Source organism: Diaphorina citri, unplaced genomic scaffold (genome assembly GCF_000475195.1).
Source record: "Diaphorina citri unplaced genomic scaffold, Diaci psyllid genome assembly version 1.1 scaffold1, whole genome shotgun sequence".
NCBI classification, from domain to species: Eukaryota; Metazoa; Arthropoda; class Insecta; order Hemiptera; family Psyllidae; genus Diaphorina; species Diaphorina citri.
In genome coordinates this window covers 55,705-73,894 of record NW_007377440.1, presented here as the reverse complement: position 1 = coordinate 73,894, position 18,190 = coordinate 55,705, and the positions used below count along the sequence as shown (strand labels likewise).

Genomic DNA, 18,190 nt, shown 5'->3' with positions numbered 1-18,190 from the left:
GCCAATAAGATACTTACACATCCGCTAAATCTTCATCTGCACTTCCAAAGTCCTCTGAAATCGGATGATCCTTTTGGACCATCCTGTAGATTCGATCACATTGACCAAGTGCCTCCACTTCTGAGATATCCTGTACATGAGGAGCATCAAACGGTCATAATAGACTCATAATATTTTGTCCATAAATTAGTTTGTATGGAACCCTCTTTCTTGGGTCAGTCTGCTCTGTGATGTGTTCAAGTGTTTTGATCAAATCAAGTTGTAAATAAATCACAGTTTGAAAAATCTAGTTGGGAGTCAGTCAGTGAGTGTGCAGTTCGAAGGGTCAACCAACTTCTTGTGCATTTGTGTAATTTTACTAATCGTCTGTTTCCGTAAGATAATTCTGTATGAAATAATAAATTCCCTGATAGCAGGGGAAAACAAGCGGGGCCCGTCCCTCCGGGAATTTTTCGATCTTGGTTAAAGAAAATCAGTATTTATGTGCCTAGGTATTATGTTTTTTTTATTTTATTTTTTATTTTTATTGAAAAAAAATCCATTACCACACGCATACCCACTACTAAAAGTACACGCAGTCAGTCCCCTGGCGAAAATCAAACCCCCAAGTAGTAGTCTAGTGGAAAGTGGTGTCAAATGGGAGTAAAAAATTGAAAAGTTGAGAACAGCTGTCGGGAAAAGTTTGCGCATTTCACAGTTTCCCGTTCGTATTAAATAAGTTTATTTCTTGTCCCCTATTTCGACTGGCCCATTAGCTCAGTTGGTTAGAGCGTCGTGCTAATAACGCGAAGGTCGTGAGTTCGATCCTCCCATGGGCCAATATTTTTTACTTTCGTTTTATTTTTTATATGCCTGCTTATGGTGGAGTGATCAAGGTGCTTCCCTGGTAAATAGAAAGACGCGGATTCAATCCCTGCCCATATATGAATTTTTGTCTTCGCCCTTAATATTATTTGAGAATTTTGTAGCCGACTACTCCGATAAATAGGATCTTTGAGTAATAAAAATAAACACTAGTTTTATCATCTTTATTTTTTTTTTTTCTTTTTTGAGTGTCCAAAATAAGTACCTTTAAAAGGACGTCTATTGATTTTAAGGATCGAAAATTTCAGCCTATTACTTCCCTTTCTCTAGGGAAGGAAAGTAAAAAATCTTGGCCCATGGGAGGATCGAACTCACGACCTTCGCGTTATTAGCACGACGCTCTAACCAACTGAGCTAATGGGCCAGTTGATGTATCACATTGAAATTTTCAAACGAATAAGGAAGCCAATTCTCACAGGTAAGGAACCTTCGATGACCCATTGTTAGTACTGAACCAAAGCCACACCTGTAACAGAGAAATAATACCTATACTCTTTATTGAAATGCAATCAATGAGCGGGATTATTGCCTTCCCTTGGAAAACATAAAAGAAGGAAACATGTTCTCGTTTATAAAGTTTGGACAAGTTTGTTTATAAGTATGTCACATCAACTCCCTGTTAACTTTATGGAAAGATGGGTGACATAAATTCCCTCCTTTTTATACGGTATTTCCAAATAAATACCGTATTTGGCCTTTTTTTACTGGAATTAAAACTAGGAACTTTTAGAACTACATTAGTTTTATTTTTTATGGCACAATAATTACCCATCTCAAAATGGCCAAACGAAACTTCCAACAGCAAAAATTTTGCATGATTTTTCAATTCCTGAAATTGATAGATTCCATTTCCCTAGGAACCCAATATTATCATGGACCAAACTTTTACAACGAGACCCACCTAATTTCATAATTTATGTTTTTCTTGGGGTACAGAATACAGGTATTGCGTGAGTTCAAAACCAGGCCCTTATTACAATTTGGCCTTTTTTTTCTAGGAAACAATAAACAATATTATTTACGTGATTTTCATTTCCAATCACTAGATTTTATTTGCCCCCACTGCTCATAACAACTCACAGTGGGGCACTATGTCAATTCAAGAGGAAACAAACCGTTCAAGTTTTCCTACGTGCTTTAATAAGATTTTTATGTTGTCCGGAACCAATAAAAAAAAAAAAGATGATAGAATATTATTTTCATGGTTTTTATTTTTTAAATTTTTACTGTGGATTTTTGTTTGGATAGATGACAAATACCTACCTATTTGGGTCTATAAAAAATCAACTCTAACAAAATTTGCGTTCTTCCCTTATGCAGATTTTAGAGGGTGGATTTTTTTTTTTAGTTATGACCCTTAAAGGTCATACGGCCTTGACCTCATATCCTTCTTTAGAACAGTAAGTCGGTAAACCCATGAAACTATTGAGCTAAGGGATGTATCAAAGAATAAATAAACGTACTTAATGAACGCCCGTCATATGACTTGATGAGAGATGATTAAAATAAAATAACAATAAATGAAATAGGTACATAAGTGTAGGTATTAGGCATACTTACATAGTTATATTCAAGTACTAGCAGTTCGGCGAACTTTAGAGCTAACTTAGAAAAGGGGCTCCTATGAAGCCTCTGAAGGCCCAATTGGTCTCAAATCGAATACGCCATTCCTTTATGTGTCGACTACTGCTCGTATGTTTGCCAAATTTGGACCAATGGTAGTCACAAATGTCGTTCCGCTGAAGTTGGCCCCTAAAATTTTCTTCGGCTTTTCCCGTGTTCAGACGGGGTTGGCGTTTTTCGTCATCCCTCGATCTGCCCTAGGATGATCGTTTTTGGCTGTTTGGCCGGTTGGAACCTAAAATAAAAAATAAAATGCGAATAAGCAAATAGGTACGCGTGATACTTAGGTACCTACACCGTAAGTTTCCAAGACGAGTCAATTGAATCTCGCGAAGAAGATGCTACATGGTTTACAATACTTACCATAATTAGGTTACGGAGAAAATAACCTATTTCCGGAATGAAACTTGCAATACAAATGTAATTTCCTATGCAATTTTCTGTCTCCTTATCTAGGCAATAATGATGTTATTTCAAATCTACTTAACTCTGTTCGCTGTGAAACTCAGTCGCGTTCTGTCTCAAGAGACCTGTAACAGAGACCCGGAAGCAGTCAAAGGCTCCAAGACGTTTGCTGATGGCAGGTTCACGCTCAGCCTAAAAGAAGAAGTGTCGTATTACATTCCTGGGAATACCTATACTGGTTAGTGGATGCTTGTTCTGGTTAGTGAGGTCCTATACGGGTAATGAGTATGTAAATGCCGTTTCCCAGCTTGGTCTTCCGGACTTTCAACAGATCGATGGTCTTCCAACCTGGTCTTGAGATCGTTGCGTGTGTAGGTACTAGGTACGCAATATTTGCGTAGATCTCATTCGTTTGGACGTGAACTTTACACAAATATCGCGTACACACACAACGACAACGATCTTTCGAAAGCCCATCAAGTTAAGAGACAAGCCACATGCCGTAGCGTGTGTAGTGTGTACTGGACTTAAGTATAATTTATTATTACTTGATATTGAAATTAGGTACTTAATGACGTCATTCAGTGATTTTTTTTTAATTGCAAAAGATTTTCATCAGCGAGAATGTCATCATTAATTACTTACAGTTACTATCAGTGCAGAAATTGTACTGTAAATGTTTGATTGAAGAAGGAGGAGGGAGAGGAGAAGAAGAAGCAGAAGAAGGAGGAGGGAGAGGAGAAGGAGAAGGAGAGGCAGAATAAGAAAGAAAAAAGAATAAAAAATGGTATTTCATCGATTTTTTCCCCCTTATAAAAAATTTTCTCTGATTTTATGAGGATTCCTCACTAGATAAATGAAACAGATACCTTGTTCCTCCTCCCCAAAGCTTGAAATCAGAAATTACCCTATTTTCTTGTTTATTTATTTTTTATGCATCTAAATTGCAAATCCGTTACTTAAGTACTGAATGCAAATTTTAAACGGGTACACCACATAAGATAACGTAGTGGCTCTCAAAACTTTCCAAGTCCAGGACCTTCCAAGAAAGAAAGCTCTGTATTTGTCAAAAGAACACATTCCCTCCTTCCCCATGTTATGAAGCACTAATCGTACTATCAACGTTATGACCTCAACAATAAACGGTGCCAAGAAAATCTTATGTAACTCGATTGAGAAAAGATGAGGGATTCAAATTTATGACTTTCAACACCCCAGAAAAATCCATTCAAACGCAACAGGTTACTCTACCCGCTGTGTGGAAAATTTTCTGATACATTCCTCGAAGAAATGTTCTTGGATGTTACATAAGATTGTTTTGGCAGAAAAAACGACGATGGTCTATTGTTTTGAATTCTTTAGAATGAGCTGAGTGATCAATTAAAAATATAAATTGCAACTTTATTATTGACCTTGATTCAAATTAAGATGTTGGGACACATGTCATAACTAGGTACTGGGTGTTGTGATTATACATGACAATGGTATTATTGGTATTGTTATTGTTAATAGCAATATTGTCATACTTAAATGATACGTACAGTTGAACGGTTTTACTTAAGAAGTACTTACAGACGAAAATTGAGTTTTGAGTAGATTAAATTTCTTGATTTCCAATGAAAAACAGTGGGAGGATTTGTACAAAAACTCCTGTACCTTTGTGAATAACTGGTATAGTTTGGGATACTAACAACATTCTTTTTGCGACTGATTTTTAACAACATTCCACATTAGAAAAACCGTTTTTCCAAAAAGCGTGTAAGCAGGTTTAAGCTCTTCTTCCATAGAATCATCAATCAAATAAACAAGAAATAGGTTAGAACCACTGTACCACATAAAACAAATGACAAACAACTTCTCTATTGAAAACTCATAAGACACAGGACACAATTTATGGGCTCAACTCTCAGTTTTTATCAATATTTATTTTTCCGGAAGATCATAATTTTGTGCAACCTATTTTCTCATGTTCTTTTCATTTCATATAATCCAAGTGCTATATTGAGCTTTTGATTTATTGGCACCGTTTTTCCTACTTCGATGTAGCAATTCGTCTCATAGCATAGTAAGAAAACTTGACCCTGAAAATCAAATCCTACAAGTTAAACAAATAGGTTTTTTAGAAAGACAGAGATTGCCTCAGATAGTAATCTTGCTGCTAAGGAATTAACAGATAGGATCATAAGTGGGAACTGTGGGATCATAAGTGGGAACTGTTCAAATCCCAGACATGAACGAACATTCAAACATTGTAAGATTGAGTTCAAACGAGATAAATCCTTATTTCATTTTATTTTAAAGTATAGAAAGGTACTGCGTGATTTTTTCGTGTCCTCTTTACAGGATAAAGGTCTCCTTCCAAAATAATTACCATTTGCTCACTTCCCATTCTTGTCCCCTTCCAGTGATTTTATCTTCCAGTGCCCCTCTCAATTCGGAAGACAATCCTCCCAAGTTTACCAGCTTCAACATAATTGTCGAACCTCTTCAGGATAACTCCGCCCCCAGCCCAAACGATGGGGAAACCTCCGTGGGGATTTTCGATCTCAGTATGGACGATTCCATGATCAAAATGAGTGATACGTGTAGAAATATGATCGAACAAGCCTCGTACATACCGAAGACGGAGGTGCAAGTGCTGTACACTGCCCCGCCTACCAGATCTGGTTGTGTGATTTTCAAGTAAGCACCTAGGGCCCGAACCACAAAGGAAAGAGTTTTAAAACCTATGTTCGTTCCTCATCCCGATTTTATAAGAAGAATAAAAAATAAAATAAATACCTATCAGGTACATCATTGCCATACTTCTTGAAAGAAATATCTCTACTAGGAAGGAATTTCTTTTCTTACAAGGTAGTATGAATTAATTTCATTTCTCTTTTAGGGCTTCAGTTGTGGAGCAGAAAGATCTTTGGTATCAAGATGACGGACCTTTGAGTTTAATCCTCTGTGAAGATTCTGAAAGCAAATTCGGTTCCAGTTCCAGCAACAAATATTGTTGTGCCTGTGACGAGGCCAAATATGAGGTAATTTGAAAATGCAATTAAGTTAATGCGACCGTGCATGATGACAACGTGAGCTTTTCTCTGTTAATTTTGTTGCACAAATACAAGAAGAGCAGTGATATCATGCCCCTGTGACGGTAAATAAATAAATGAAATAATGTCATTATCAATGCTAAAACGGAAAGCAGAGTCTAATCCACAGAACAAGGGGAGGGGATGCTGGGAGCAACCCCCCCCCCTTCTTCCCTCTAGCCTCTTCTTCACTCTCTTTAGTTTTGCCTGTATGCATGAGATTGAGATAATTATTTTGCAATTATGGTGTAGAAACCTGGGTTGAAAAGCTGTAAACACCTCCTGGCTCAAAAGAGTTTGGTATGTATAGCTATGTAGGTACACAGGTAGGTACCCTACCCACATTATTTTGTTGCTTGTCCACCCATAGCCTCTCCCTACCCAGAAGAGAAAAGGGAGTGAAAGAAAATAATAATGGGTATACAACTTACTGATCTTTACTGGGTTTACTTATTTTAAAGCAGAGCCAACTAAAGAGAGTAAGAAGTTACAAAAAACACACACACTCAGCCAGTGGCTGAGAAAAATCCTAGTTAAAATTCCTGTTTTTTTTTTTTTTCTACCCTCATGCTTCGGTTGAAATTTGATATGGATTCTGCCTTGAGAGGACAATATTGGTAGCAACTTAGTTGTGGTAACTTTGTTAACCAACCCTTAAGTCTCATGTTAACTTTGATGGCCAAATTTTAGACTTCGAGTCCTGGTGTAAAAGATAACAATGAGTTAAAGACCACGGGGTTGAAAACCCCACCGACCAGACATTGATACCTACACACAATTCTAAGGGGTGGGGGCTTATAGTAGATACACAGATACATTATCATTCTTCTTTTTCTTCTGTGATTGCTTTGGGCTGACATTAAATTTGGTTTTGACTACAAAAATTATACAAGTGGAGGTCCTTTGCACTCATCCTTTGCTACTTCTTTAGAAAGGGAAATTTCAGGCCGATATCCTTCCTGTTTAGCTCCCAGCTAGACCAGCTTGGTCCCCCAGCAAGACTCTACATTATCATTGTTATTAACGAAAAATATAATTAAAGTGGAAAAGGAGTAGAAATACTGATACAAATCTTACCTCAAGATATTTCAAACAGGTGGGTGTTTCAGCAAGTACAAAATCAAAGATTCAAACAAAAGCATAGGGTAACTGAATTAAAGCAAAATATGGTAATTAAACCTCTTCACAATTGTTTTTTTAGGTGCTCACTATGAACTAAAAGTGGTAATAAATCAATAAATGAGCGATAATGAGATAATCTCGAAAAATAATCAACGGTTCCACTGCTACTTTTGAAAAATATTGAAAAATCTGACATTTTCAAAAAATTCGCGGTTCTTTTTTGTGTTGACTGCGTAAGATCCGTTTACACGATCTGCTTTCAAATTGCTACTGCGCAGTCGCAGACAAGCGGCCATCATGTTTTTCATTTCATTGGAGCGAGAGAACTAACGATAGTGTGCGAGAGAGAAAGAAAAGGAATGTCAAGGTCAAAAATACTACAGTACTACTCCCGTACTACGGGAAGGTCGTTCGTGGGCCTCTGCACTTACTATGATCCAAGAAACCACAAAACTAGTACTAATGTACTAGATATGGTGCATCTTTTTAGAATATCTCGTACATCTAGTATAAATCTACTACAATTTTAGTACTTTTTACTTTCCTTATCCAATAAGAAGGAAAGTAATGTAATTTATTGTGTGGTCTGTTTGGCCTAAATGATTTTATTGATTTATCATTTAGCACTTGATATTATATTAATGGATTTTACAAATTTATTAATTAATCCGTATAATACCTACATTGGGATTTTTTAGGAAGAAAAGTTAGTTCTGCTTGACCAATATTTTTGCTTTTTATTTTCAGATGGCATTCGAAGGACTTTGGTCGAGATATACTCACCCCAGAGATTTTCCTAGGGACAGTTGGCTCACGAGATTCAGCGATATAATTGGAGCATCCCACACCAACATCTACACGTAATGAAATTATTATCTATTTTACTATTTTATAGGGGCTTGGAAAAAAAAAAATAATAACAAGAGGTAAAAAAAAGGAATACCTAATAATCACATATCGCCATGCCGTTTTCCTCTAACTTTAAAATCAAAAATATCAATTTTATTATTTTGATTTCAGGTTCTGGAAACTTGGCGGAATAGCATCAGAAGGTCTCAGGCAAGTTGCAGAAAGAGGCTCCACAAGAACTCTAGAGGCCGAGTTGAAAGCTCAGGTAAATTTGAAAAATCCAGCTGTCACTTTTCCCTTAAAGTTTTCAAAGACACGAATGCCAAGATATAGATAGGTAGGTATGTGAATCTTGGAAAATAAGTTTTGGTCGTACATGATAATATTTTCCAAGTGGGTCTACTTAGATAGGTTCCTTTTCTTACTAGTAGGTACAGAATTTTCTTGTTGTCTACATATTTTCTTTCTATCGGAAAATAGTTTAGAGATATAATAATAATAATAATAATAATAGTGTTTATTTATACTGCTCGTATAGGACTGAAAAGTCCCTTTACTCCAGCAGTAGGCTACTACTATTATTGTCATATACAATATGTGTTTGTATTTGCGAACCGCTGTTTTCGCAGGTCGCTGATGTTAAACAAATTTTCAATGGATAAATGTCGCAGGTCGCAAAATGGATATAGGTAATAGATCTTACACAAATTATAGGTATTCTAATCAATATTCTTTCAATATATTTTTACACAGAAAAAAGCTCATAATAGTCTTATTGAACTTGCCCTGTATAAATTTAAATAAAAATAAATTTAGTGCAGTATAATCCAGATCCCAAGAACTTATATTGTACTAAGTAGGTAGTAAAACTAAAGATTATATTAAACATGCAAGCATGCAACTATACAAAGTGTCCCTTAGGGTAAAAGATTGCTTTGAGATGTGATCTAGGTGGGTATTATTTCCTCTTTTTTCCTCAACCTGAGGATAGAACTTTTCTCTTTCCTCGCCTCGTACAGAAAAAGTAGCAACTTTAGCCATCGGCGCGGCTCAGCGTAAGAAATGTAAAACTTGGTCAAGTAGGTAAGTATGTTGATGGGAATTCTAATTAATGTAAGTAAGAGTAGATAGGTATAGTAATTGTATGTGTAACAACTTCACACAGTACAAGAATATACTATCGATAATTCTATAAAGTTTGCATGAAATAAGGATTTGAAGGACGATTCATCCATTCCGTAAGAATTTGGCGGCGATTTATCCACTTTAATACAGTTTTTTTTTTGTCTAAAATATTATACGCTATGTTTTTAAAACTTTGAAAATTTCAAATTTAGCACTCAGAAAAAAAGGAAATAGAGGGAAAACTCGGACAGGAAAACGGGCATGTGATTATTATTTCCGTAGTGGAACATAGTTCAAATCAGATAGTACAGAATAAATAAAATTGCTCCTAATACTCATAGAACAGATTAACAGAAGTCATGGTCGAATGTTTATCATTTAGATTGGGATTCGCACCCAAAGAGGCCCACATTTGAAGGTTGCGTTTTTTTTTTTTTTTTTCCTGAAAGTTTAAAATGGGATGAGCGACATTGTTGCAATACCTAGCTAATTAGACATTATCTGACTGGTTAGGATCTGACAGGTTGGGAAAATTAATGAACCAAACAGAAACTGTGGTAATGTATATCAATTTAGATATATTCTGCATTCTGAAACTTTGAAAATAGTTCATAACAGAAATTTCCAGAAACGTCTTTTTTTTTCTTTTTTTTTTTCAAATAAGATGTCTGATGAGCTGAAGTCCTAGCAAGCGAGTTTTGCACTTTTCTCATACACCTGTTAATAATTCAATTCTAATACCTACCTAACACTGGTAGCATCCGTGTGAAATGACCCTAGAGTCCAAGATTAATGCAAGAACCATGGTCAAGATTTGAATACCTATCTAGCTCATTTTCTCATTATGAATTCTAATATATACCTACTCGTACATAGCCTCTGGTCGAATTTCATTTTTGAATTTCTGTGTCATTTTTTCAAGTCATAATTTTTAGCTGGGTAGGCTTGTTCATTTCAAAATTATGAATTTCACGGCGACTGGTTTTTGTCTGGATCTATTCCAGAAATACCGAACACATGGGAATTTGATAGACGCAGCCATGAACATCAAATAAGATGGGGAGTTGGTGCAGTAAGAGAAACGTAGAAATAATATCTGATACCTACGTGCATACCTAGTACCTACTTACACCTAGGCCTAGGTACTTGTAATTTAAAGACCAAAACTATCAGTAGAATATCTACACTTATCTGGTGAAATGGGCACTATAAGCTTGTGAAGAGGCAGAGGCACATACCTAAATAATAGAGTTAATTATTCGAACTTATTTGAGTAACAAATAATAATAATAATAATAATAATAATAATAATAGCTGGGATTGAACCCACGCCCTCCTGTTTACCAGGCGAGCGCCTTGACCACTACACCACCGAGGTAGGTTGGGAAAAGATGAGGGGGGAATAAGGAAACAAGTTGGGAACCAAGGTGAGAAAGAGAAATTTAGGAGTAGTAGAACTGGTAGTGGTCGGGGGAGAGAAATAGGAGGGACACAAGATAGGATAGGGAGAAAGGAGGGGGAGGAAGGACAGAAGGGTGAACACTGGTATTACACTTGAGGACCAACCTCAGTTAGTGCAGTGGATTTCAGATATGAAGGGTGGTGGTACTGGTGGTTGGAGTTCAAATTAAGTCATGAAATCTAGCGGAGTTTATCAGGGAATATTTCTTACAATCATTCACGAGCCCAAATACACCTCTTTCATTGCGAGCCCAAATACACCTCTTTCATTGCCGTTATTTTTAAACCATGAAACAAACGCTGAATTCGACTTTCTTTCAGAACTGTTCTTCCCTTCCAATTGGACTCTTCTCGCAACAAGACACTAAAGATTCAACCAGGTCGCGGTGAAATAGGGCTGAAATCTAGCCGATGGCCCTACTCATACGAACAGCACCACTCTAGCAAACCTGCAGCTCTTTTAAAATCCCTCTACCATTTCTTAGCCTGCAGCTGTCTAAATTCCCTCCCTTCTGACCAGCTTTACTAAATAAATAAATACTAATCCCGAAATTTCCCTTCCCTTCTTCAAGTCGCTTCATTTCCTACCCTGACCCTCTCAATTTCCCCCTAAAATTCCCCCTCACACCACCTACCCACCCCCTAACACCTTTTTGCGAGGTGAAGTTCGCAGGGGGTGCCCGGGTCAAACTCGCACAGGCGCACGAAATGTTGAGATGGGGAAGAAAAATTCCCTTTTTTCCCTCGTCCGATTAAAAAATCCCTCGATTTTGTACATTTCTCCCGTATTTTCTCTGTTTTTTCCCACAACCAAGTTCTTTTCCGTATTCATTTGTCTTTAACCAAGTCTTGACCTTCCCACTTTCAGAATCTTTCCCTTTTCTTCAAAATTTTCTCCCATGTATTTTTCCCCGGCACGTACCTATCCAAAAGTTGTCTTTCGTTTGGTCTCGTGAGAGGAAAAGTTTTTTTTTTTTTCTCATCTCTTTTTGCTATGCTAGCACACTAATTTCGTTATTTCTCTCCTCCCGCGACCCCCCCATAGTCTATCTCTCTCTTGCTGAAAAGTCCCTTTACTCCAGCAGTAGGCTACTACTATTATTGTGGTCAAATTCTCAAATTATATTGAGGATAAAATTTAAGACCTCGGCTGGGATTGAACCCACGCCCTCCTGTTTACCAGGCGAGCGCCTTGACCACTACACCACACCTAGATGTCCAGTAAGTTTGATGTATTCAATTCACATTTAAGAGAAAACAAGTTATCAGGTAAGGTCTCCTTGTCAGGAAAACTATTCTGAAGTCCGACATTGAACAAACTCTGTCTGGCAACGTGGCAGGATCTGAGAATTATTTCACCCAGGGGAAGTTGAGGAAAGTAGCACAAATAATATGCTAAAGCTCCTACAAAGCAATCACCAACGCCTTCAGATTCAATAGGATACTCTACATGATCCACAGTAATGGTTTTCAGTCTAGGATTATCTCTAGTGGCGTACACAACACCACTTCCTCCCAATGTTATGATGACAGTATTACATTTCATGTCAAGCAGTTTCTCCATACAGTCTGCAAGGTCTTCTTCATTGTTGATTTTCATGTCAGTGATGATTTCTGCTTCTTGTTCATTGATACAAATAATATCAGCAAGAATCATAACAATAGGATTTAACGGATAAACTGCTGGCGATGGATTAACTATGATTTTAGCTCTTGATTCCAATGAAACATGAAGTTTACTCAAACAATATAAAGTTGTTTCCCATGGTGTTTCACCTTGAAACATTATAACTTTGGCTTTAAGTAGCAAATTCTTTGCAGCATCTATGTCTGATGCAGACAGGTAAGTATTGGCACCAGGAATAATGTTTGTTTGATGGGTACCTTTGTTGGAAATTACCTTAGAGCATACTCCTGTGGTAACATCTTGCAATAGCCAAATGTATTTCGTGTTGATGGAATTGTATTTTCTCAACTCTTCTAAATAGCTTTTGCCAAATTTATCATTTCCTAGTTTTGATATCAAAGCTACCGAAGCTCTGAGTTTGGCGGCTGCTACACATTGATTGGCTCCCTTGCCGCTAAAGCGTTGTTCAAAATGATAACCTTTCACTGTTTCTTCGGGTTTAGGAAGCGTTTGAACATAGGTAATGAATTCTACAAGACAAGATCCCACTACTACAATATCAGCTTCATCTTTCAAGTTTGCAACACAATGACTCCAGTCTCCCATTATATAGTACTATTAAAAAGCATTCATTTACTTCTAATTTAGATACGGGGAATTTAGACAAGTTTTGTTTTTTAAAAAATTCTGAAAAACTTAAATATCACCTAAAGCCTGAAGGATCATTTTCCATTCAGGAGAGTTTAAGAATTTTGGACAGATCAACTGGGTTTGACTAGCTGATTTCAAGCCATCTCATTACTTGAGATGGCCATCTGCTTCGTCTTTATCTTTACGAATGATTCCCGAGGAAGATGAAACGAAACTGTTGTTGCTGCTGTTGTTCTTGGACTACTTTGTTGTTGACTCTGACTTGTTTAAGGATCGCGAGAATAATCTCTGGTAGGAGTAGGAGTAGGTAGGTACTCATGTCTTCAATATCTACAATTCTACACTATAAGTTTATACGTGTGTTTCTTGGTTCATATGGCAACTAAACCCAGAGGTGAAGGTCGCTTATTATGTTTTAATAGGTGATGTATGATTATTTATTATGCATTCAATGCAGAACTTGATAGAATCCTCTTCAGTATTAAATGAGACCGACCTCTTGAGTATTTTTCGTTTCAAAGGCTTTAAGAATTTGAGGTATCAATGAAGTTTAGTTGTCCTGACGTCCTGGCCCTAAGAACCTGCATTACAGCAACAGCTTGGGCCCTAGAAGACTGTAGCACACAAAATTAGGGCCCTAGAGGACCCTAACAAACTAACTTGATCATTTTTCACTGCTTGTCTCTCAAATTTCGATCAAGAACTGAATTGATCAATAATAAGATGGATTACAGGTACATTTTACATAATTACATAAGATTAAAAGGGTAGATCCATCATAATAAATTCAACCTACTCAGAACTCAAAAACTTTGAGAGGATGAACCAGAGTTAAACATTTGGGTACTTAATTCTTGAAGACTTTTTGCCCTGGGTTAAGTTTACGTTGATAATAAAAATTTGGCGTTTTCATACATTGTTACTTTGTTTTTACTGTGTTTTTCACGAAGTACGTAATTTTCGTGAAATAAATTCGTTAGAACTGTGTAAAAATTATAAGGTGTAAGAGAAGACACTGAACTTTTAGGTAGAGTCTGATTGCTTAATTTTAACGATTTCTTAGAAGCTGATTTTGCTGAATTATACATCAAAATCCAAACCAAAGTGGCTATAGCTATCTAATTTTTAGATTTTCTGGGGTCAATCAAACGTCATTAGTTTTCACATGATCCAACCAAATTATAATAGGTATCTAGCGGGTGCCTAATTAGATACGTATTGATTCCAAAGAATTTAATTTTATTGCGAATATCAAACTACTAAGCTTCTGGATTCTTTGAACAATAAATTTTATGTTTAACTATGTACCAGATGTACCTACATCAATCTCGGACATTTTTTGGTCAGGATTCAGGATGTGCAATGAAATTTCGACTTTCACATACCTATGAAGTATGAAATAATATGATTGGAATAATAACAATTAAAAATTACTCTATTTTTTATTACGAGTTCATCAACGCATGCTCAATTATGACTAGAAGATCCACCTATGCATGTTTGATTATTCTGCTACAGGTGATTGATGCATATAAGAATGGGTACGCCTTGTATTTTGGTGGGAAAACAAGACTTTGCAATTATTCTTGTAATCATGAATAAATTAATTTATTAATCTGCATTGTATATTGCTCGGACCTCGAATTTATATGCAATAAATGAGATATCAGAATCTCTGACTTATGCAAAAGAATAATTAATTAGGATGTAAAAAATAAATAAAAATATCTCAAGTATTTGGCATCCAAAGAACTCGTACATAGCAACAGATTTAATTTGATACAAGCACGAGTAAGTATTGTGTATTGTTAAACCATATTATTCTTACTAAGCTATTTTTTCTCTGTGTTCTTGTATCAGGAATTTCATTCCACTACAATAATCAAATAATGAACAGAACGTACGAGTGGTTAGTGTATATTTTAAGCTATTTAGTTTCCCTGCATATCTAATCACCATAGATAACATTTTCATGCTTGATTACGTTTTCAGTAAGGATGTACCAAGTATTTTTTCCTTTTTTCTAATGTCATCGTTGGTTGTAATCTATAGATTTTCTTTCAAATCAAACAGAAGAACTGGACACCATCAGCATGCAGCCTGTGTTAACACTGGTGTGTTGGAATTGACAAGATCATGCTAGACTGCTAGTTCATGTAGATTTCAGAGAAATGTGGTTTGAGAAAGATTATTAAATAGAAAAGAAGCAAACATTAATTAGGTCAATGTGGACGCTTTTTGGTAGGAAACACGTCTAAAAAAAATGAAGAAGATAATATTGAATATGAACATTTTTTTTGGAGACTGACATGAAAGCTAAATTTTTCACCACACGAGAACCGAACCTGTACCTCTAGGACAAAAATCCCAAGACTTAACCGTAAGACTAGCAAGACACGACAGTCATATTTCCTGTCTTCAAGACTTGGTACCATATTTTATGTCTCTTATGACATTATGATCGTGAATTTTAATTAAATGCACTTCTAAGCTCAGGTCTGAAGGAAAAAAGTCATCTTATGGAATGACGTGGCGGAGTTAACAATAGACAGTTTCAAATGGAAAGTACCAGTCGAGTTATTTCATATCCATATTGCAGATAGGAAGATGATGGTGACCGTATATTGTGTCTAATTTATTGCCTGGATTTAACTAAATAACTTTTTAGTCAAGTGCAAGCTTTTCGCTACCAGTGATCAGTTTTTATTTCACGCAAGAAATTTGCTACCTCGGCAGTACGATTGCGTGATAAGACGTTTTCTCCTATCGGAGACCTGGAATTTGAACTAGGTATCCTTTTATTATTTTTCCAATGGTGTGTCTACTATAGATCTCAGGGTTAGATCGTATACTATGCTCAATAATTCACTATACCTATAGTTATCTTCCACAAATCTATCATTATGTTCCACGAGTCTATTATCTGATTAGGAAATGGAACGTATGACGGTACTAGGACTAATTAGAAGACGCGACGACAGAAAGCGTAACACATAATCAGACAATACGCTGATTGGAGAATTAATTGAAAAGAATAATGGAAAGTAGAATGGAAAAATTAATAAGTAACTCTGAATTGAGTATTTATTTACCAAGCAAAACGTCCACAGACAGAAAATTATTGCCTCAAGCCTCAGACAATCTCTGACAATAAATCTCCAATAAAAGAAGCCGTGACGTGAAAATATCAAGGGATGAGAGATTGATAGATGGTACAAACATATTCGAAGGTACGTATCCAATTTTCAAAATATCTAATGATATGATCACAGTCGATCTGATGAGAAGCAAAGGGTTCACAAATATGTCTAGTATGGGTATGGCGGACATTTAGATTGACAGATTGATCAAGTGCCTCATCCAGTTCAGAACAAACGCATCTACTTTCAGTCATTATGTGCATCTAGTAAATTCAGTTTAAAGCTGGTTTATCTGGTTGACTGAGCTCCAATAATTATAGAAAAGACAGGTTGTTTAATTTTACGTAAATTATTGACCAAACTTAGGACCAGTCATCTTGTAGCAATACCAAGTTGTCCACGTTTTGTTAAGTGAAGCTGTTTGAGAAATTACGGTTTACCAGTTTGGAATGTGCCTCGAACAATGAAAGCATCTCTTGGTATGAAACGGGTTAGAAATGACAAGACCAACCTGTTTTTATTGGAGAATATAATAGAATTAGAAATAAAAATTGGCTTTTTATTACGTGCGCAAGAATGCATGTGTGGGGCTCTTTTGAACCATACTGGTCTGAGCTTTCATGCAATCATGCTTGAAGTTAACTACTAATCTGATAGATATAATGTCCTATGGAGTATGAAACCTTTCTCTGGTGACGCACGGCTAAAAAAATGAAAAATATGAAATACAACTTAACCAACTTCTAACTATTGGGTCGTAACTTTATCCCATTTAGATGGGTACCCAACAAACTGTAAAAGCACCCAAGAAAATACTGATTATTTATTTTATTTTTATGTTGTTGGTCCAAAATAGAAGATAATTTCATTACCTAATAATAAAATAATACCTACATTTTTTTACCTATTATTTTAGATACTTGTTGAGATATTGAGACACACGAATGATTATGGAGATATTGTAAACAAATCACGCGTAAGTAATTGGTAAATTACCTACCGTAATCACAATATTAGTGTCTATGGAGTCATAATCGAACATTGATATGTAAATTTAATATTAGCCAAGATCATTGTTCTTAGGTTCAATCAGCTTGACTGTGAATAATCATGTGGTTTATTTTGTTTGTTTGTAATTCAATATGTCTGTGTTCAAAGATCAAGTCTATTAATCTTCGGCCAATATCAATACACAGACATTATCTCGAGACTAAATCTCATGATATTTCATCAAGCATAGAGGTAATGATATATTGAAAACATCCGTATTCCACCGAATATTCTGCACAGTAGGTTTATATCGACCACAATTTTAATATTCAGTTCAGAATATTCGGGGATTACATGAGTTTGCATGATTTATCTGCTCACTGAAGTTAATGCTAGGTTCGATCGAGTATGGCTCCAAATATTGTTTACATTTTTTTATTTATTGGCGAAGGAAAAACGCGAGGAAGCTCAATACCCTCCCATGTTTATTAGGATAATCAATTTTAATAACACAGCAATAGGTACACAAACCTTGTGATGTATACCTCGATTCGTTACAACTCGAGTTTCAGAACTTTATGAAAAACGAACTAAAAAGCCTGGATTTATACACAAAGTGTTGGAGTCCGAAAGTTGGAAAAGGGTAAATTAGCTTTGACTCTTTTTCTTTGTATCCAGATGCCCAGGAAGGCCGTGGAAAAGGGAGAGAGACTGTGAGAGAAAGGTAAGTTTATGAGAAAAAAGATTAAGAGATAAATGAGAAAGAGAATGAAGGGGAAAGATAGCAAAACAGATAGGTAGAAAGTAAAAAAGAGGAAGAGATGAGACAAACCAGAGAGGCGAAGACAGAGACAGAAAAAGAGAGATTGAAAATGCAAGAATGCAACTCAAGTCTCAAAACTCTCAAGTGAAATGTCTCCTCATAAATCTCGTGAAGACACGTGCTATAAAATAATTCAATAATTCCAATTTCCATTAAAATATCTGAAAGTGATAGGTGAAGTAGGTGATAGATAAGTGAATGTGATGAGTGATAGTAAGGCAGAAGATCCAAGAACCTTAACATTATAGTAATATCCCTATTTAACAGCTAATATCTCGATAATATATATTTTAAATCTATCACAGGTTGCAACTATGAGTGTAAAACAGGTAATATACCTAGATACTAGTTTTTATGCAGGTATTCCTGCATAAAAAAAATAAGACAGACTATCTATGATAGCTAGTGAAATTTACATTCTGTGGTGATCAAA

At 36.0% G+C, this 18,190-nt stretch overlaps 2 protein-coding genes and 2 non-coding genes across 4 annotated transcripts; 2 read left to right on the top strand and 2 right to left on the bottom strand.

Moving 5' to 3' along the window:
• Positions 1–201: 201 nt before the first annotated feature.
• LOC103504972 (spondin-1-like) lies at positions 202–10,120 on the top strand. The gene is made up of 7 exons (XM_008469312.2): positions 202–374; positions 2,944–3,130; positions 5,298–5,574; positions 5,777–5,918; positions 7,839–7,951; positions 8,112–8,205; positions 10,070–10,120. The coding sequence occupies exons 2-7, from the start codon at positions 2,950–2,952 to the stop codon at positions 10,118–10,120; spliced, it is 858 nt and encodes a 285-aa protein (XP_008467534.1). The 5' UTR covers positions 202–374; positions 2,944–2,949.
• On the top strand, positions 746–819 carry Trnai-aau. Its single transcript has one exon. It is a non-coding gene; the product is annotated as a tRNA-Ile (tRNA).
• On the bottom strand, positions 1,155–1,228 carry Trnai-aau. The gene has a single exon. It is a non-coding gene; the product is annotated as a tRNA-Ile (tRNA).
• A 1,616-nt stretch (positions 10,121–11,736) lies between the features above and the next one.
• LOC103504879 (ribokinase-like) lies at positions 11,737–12,759 on the bottom strand. The gene has a single exon (XM_008469211.1). The coding sequence runs from the start codon at positions 12,757–12,759 to the stop codon at positions 11,737–11,739; it is 1,023 nt and encodes a 340-aa protein (XP_008467433.1).
• Between the last annotated feature and the right edge of the window lie 5,431 nt (positions 12,760–18,190).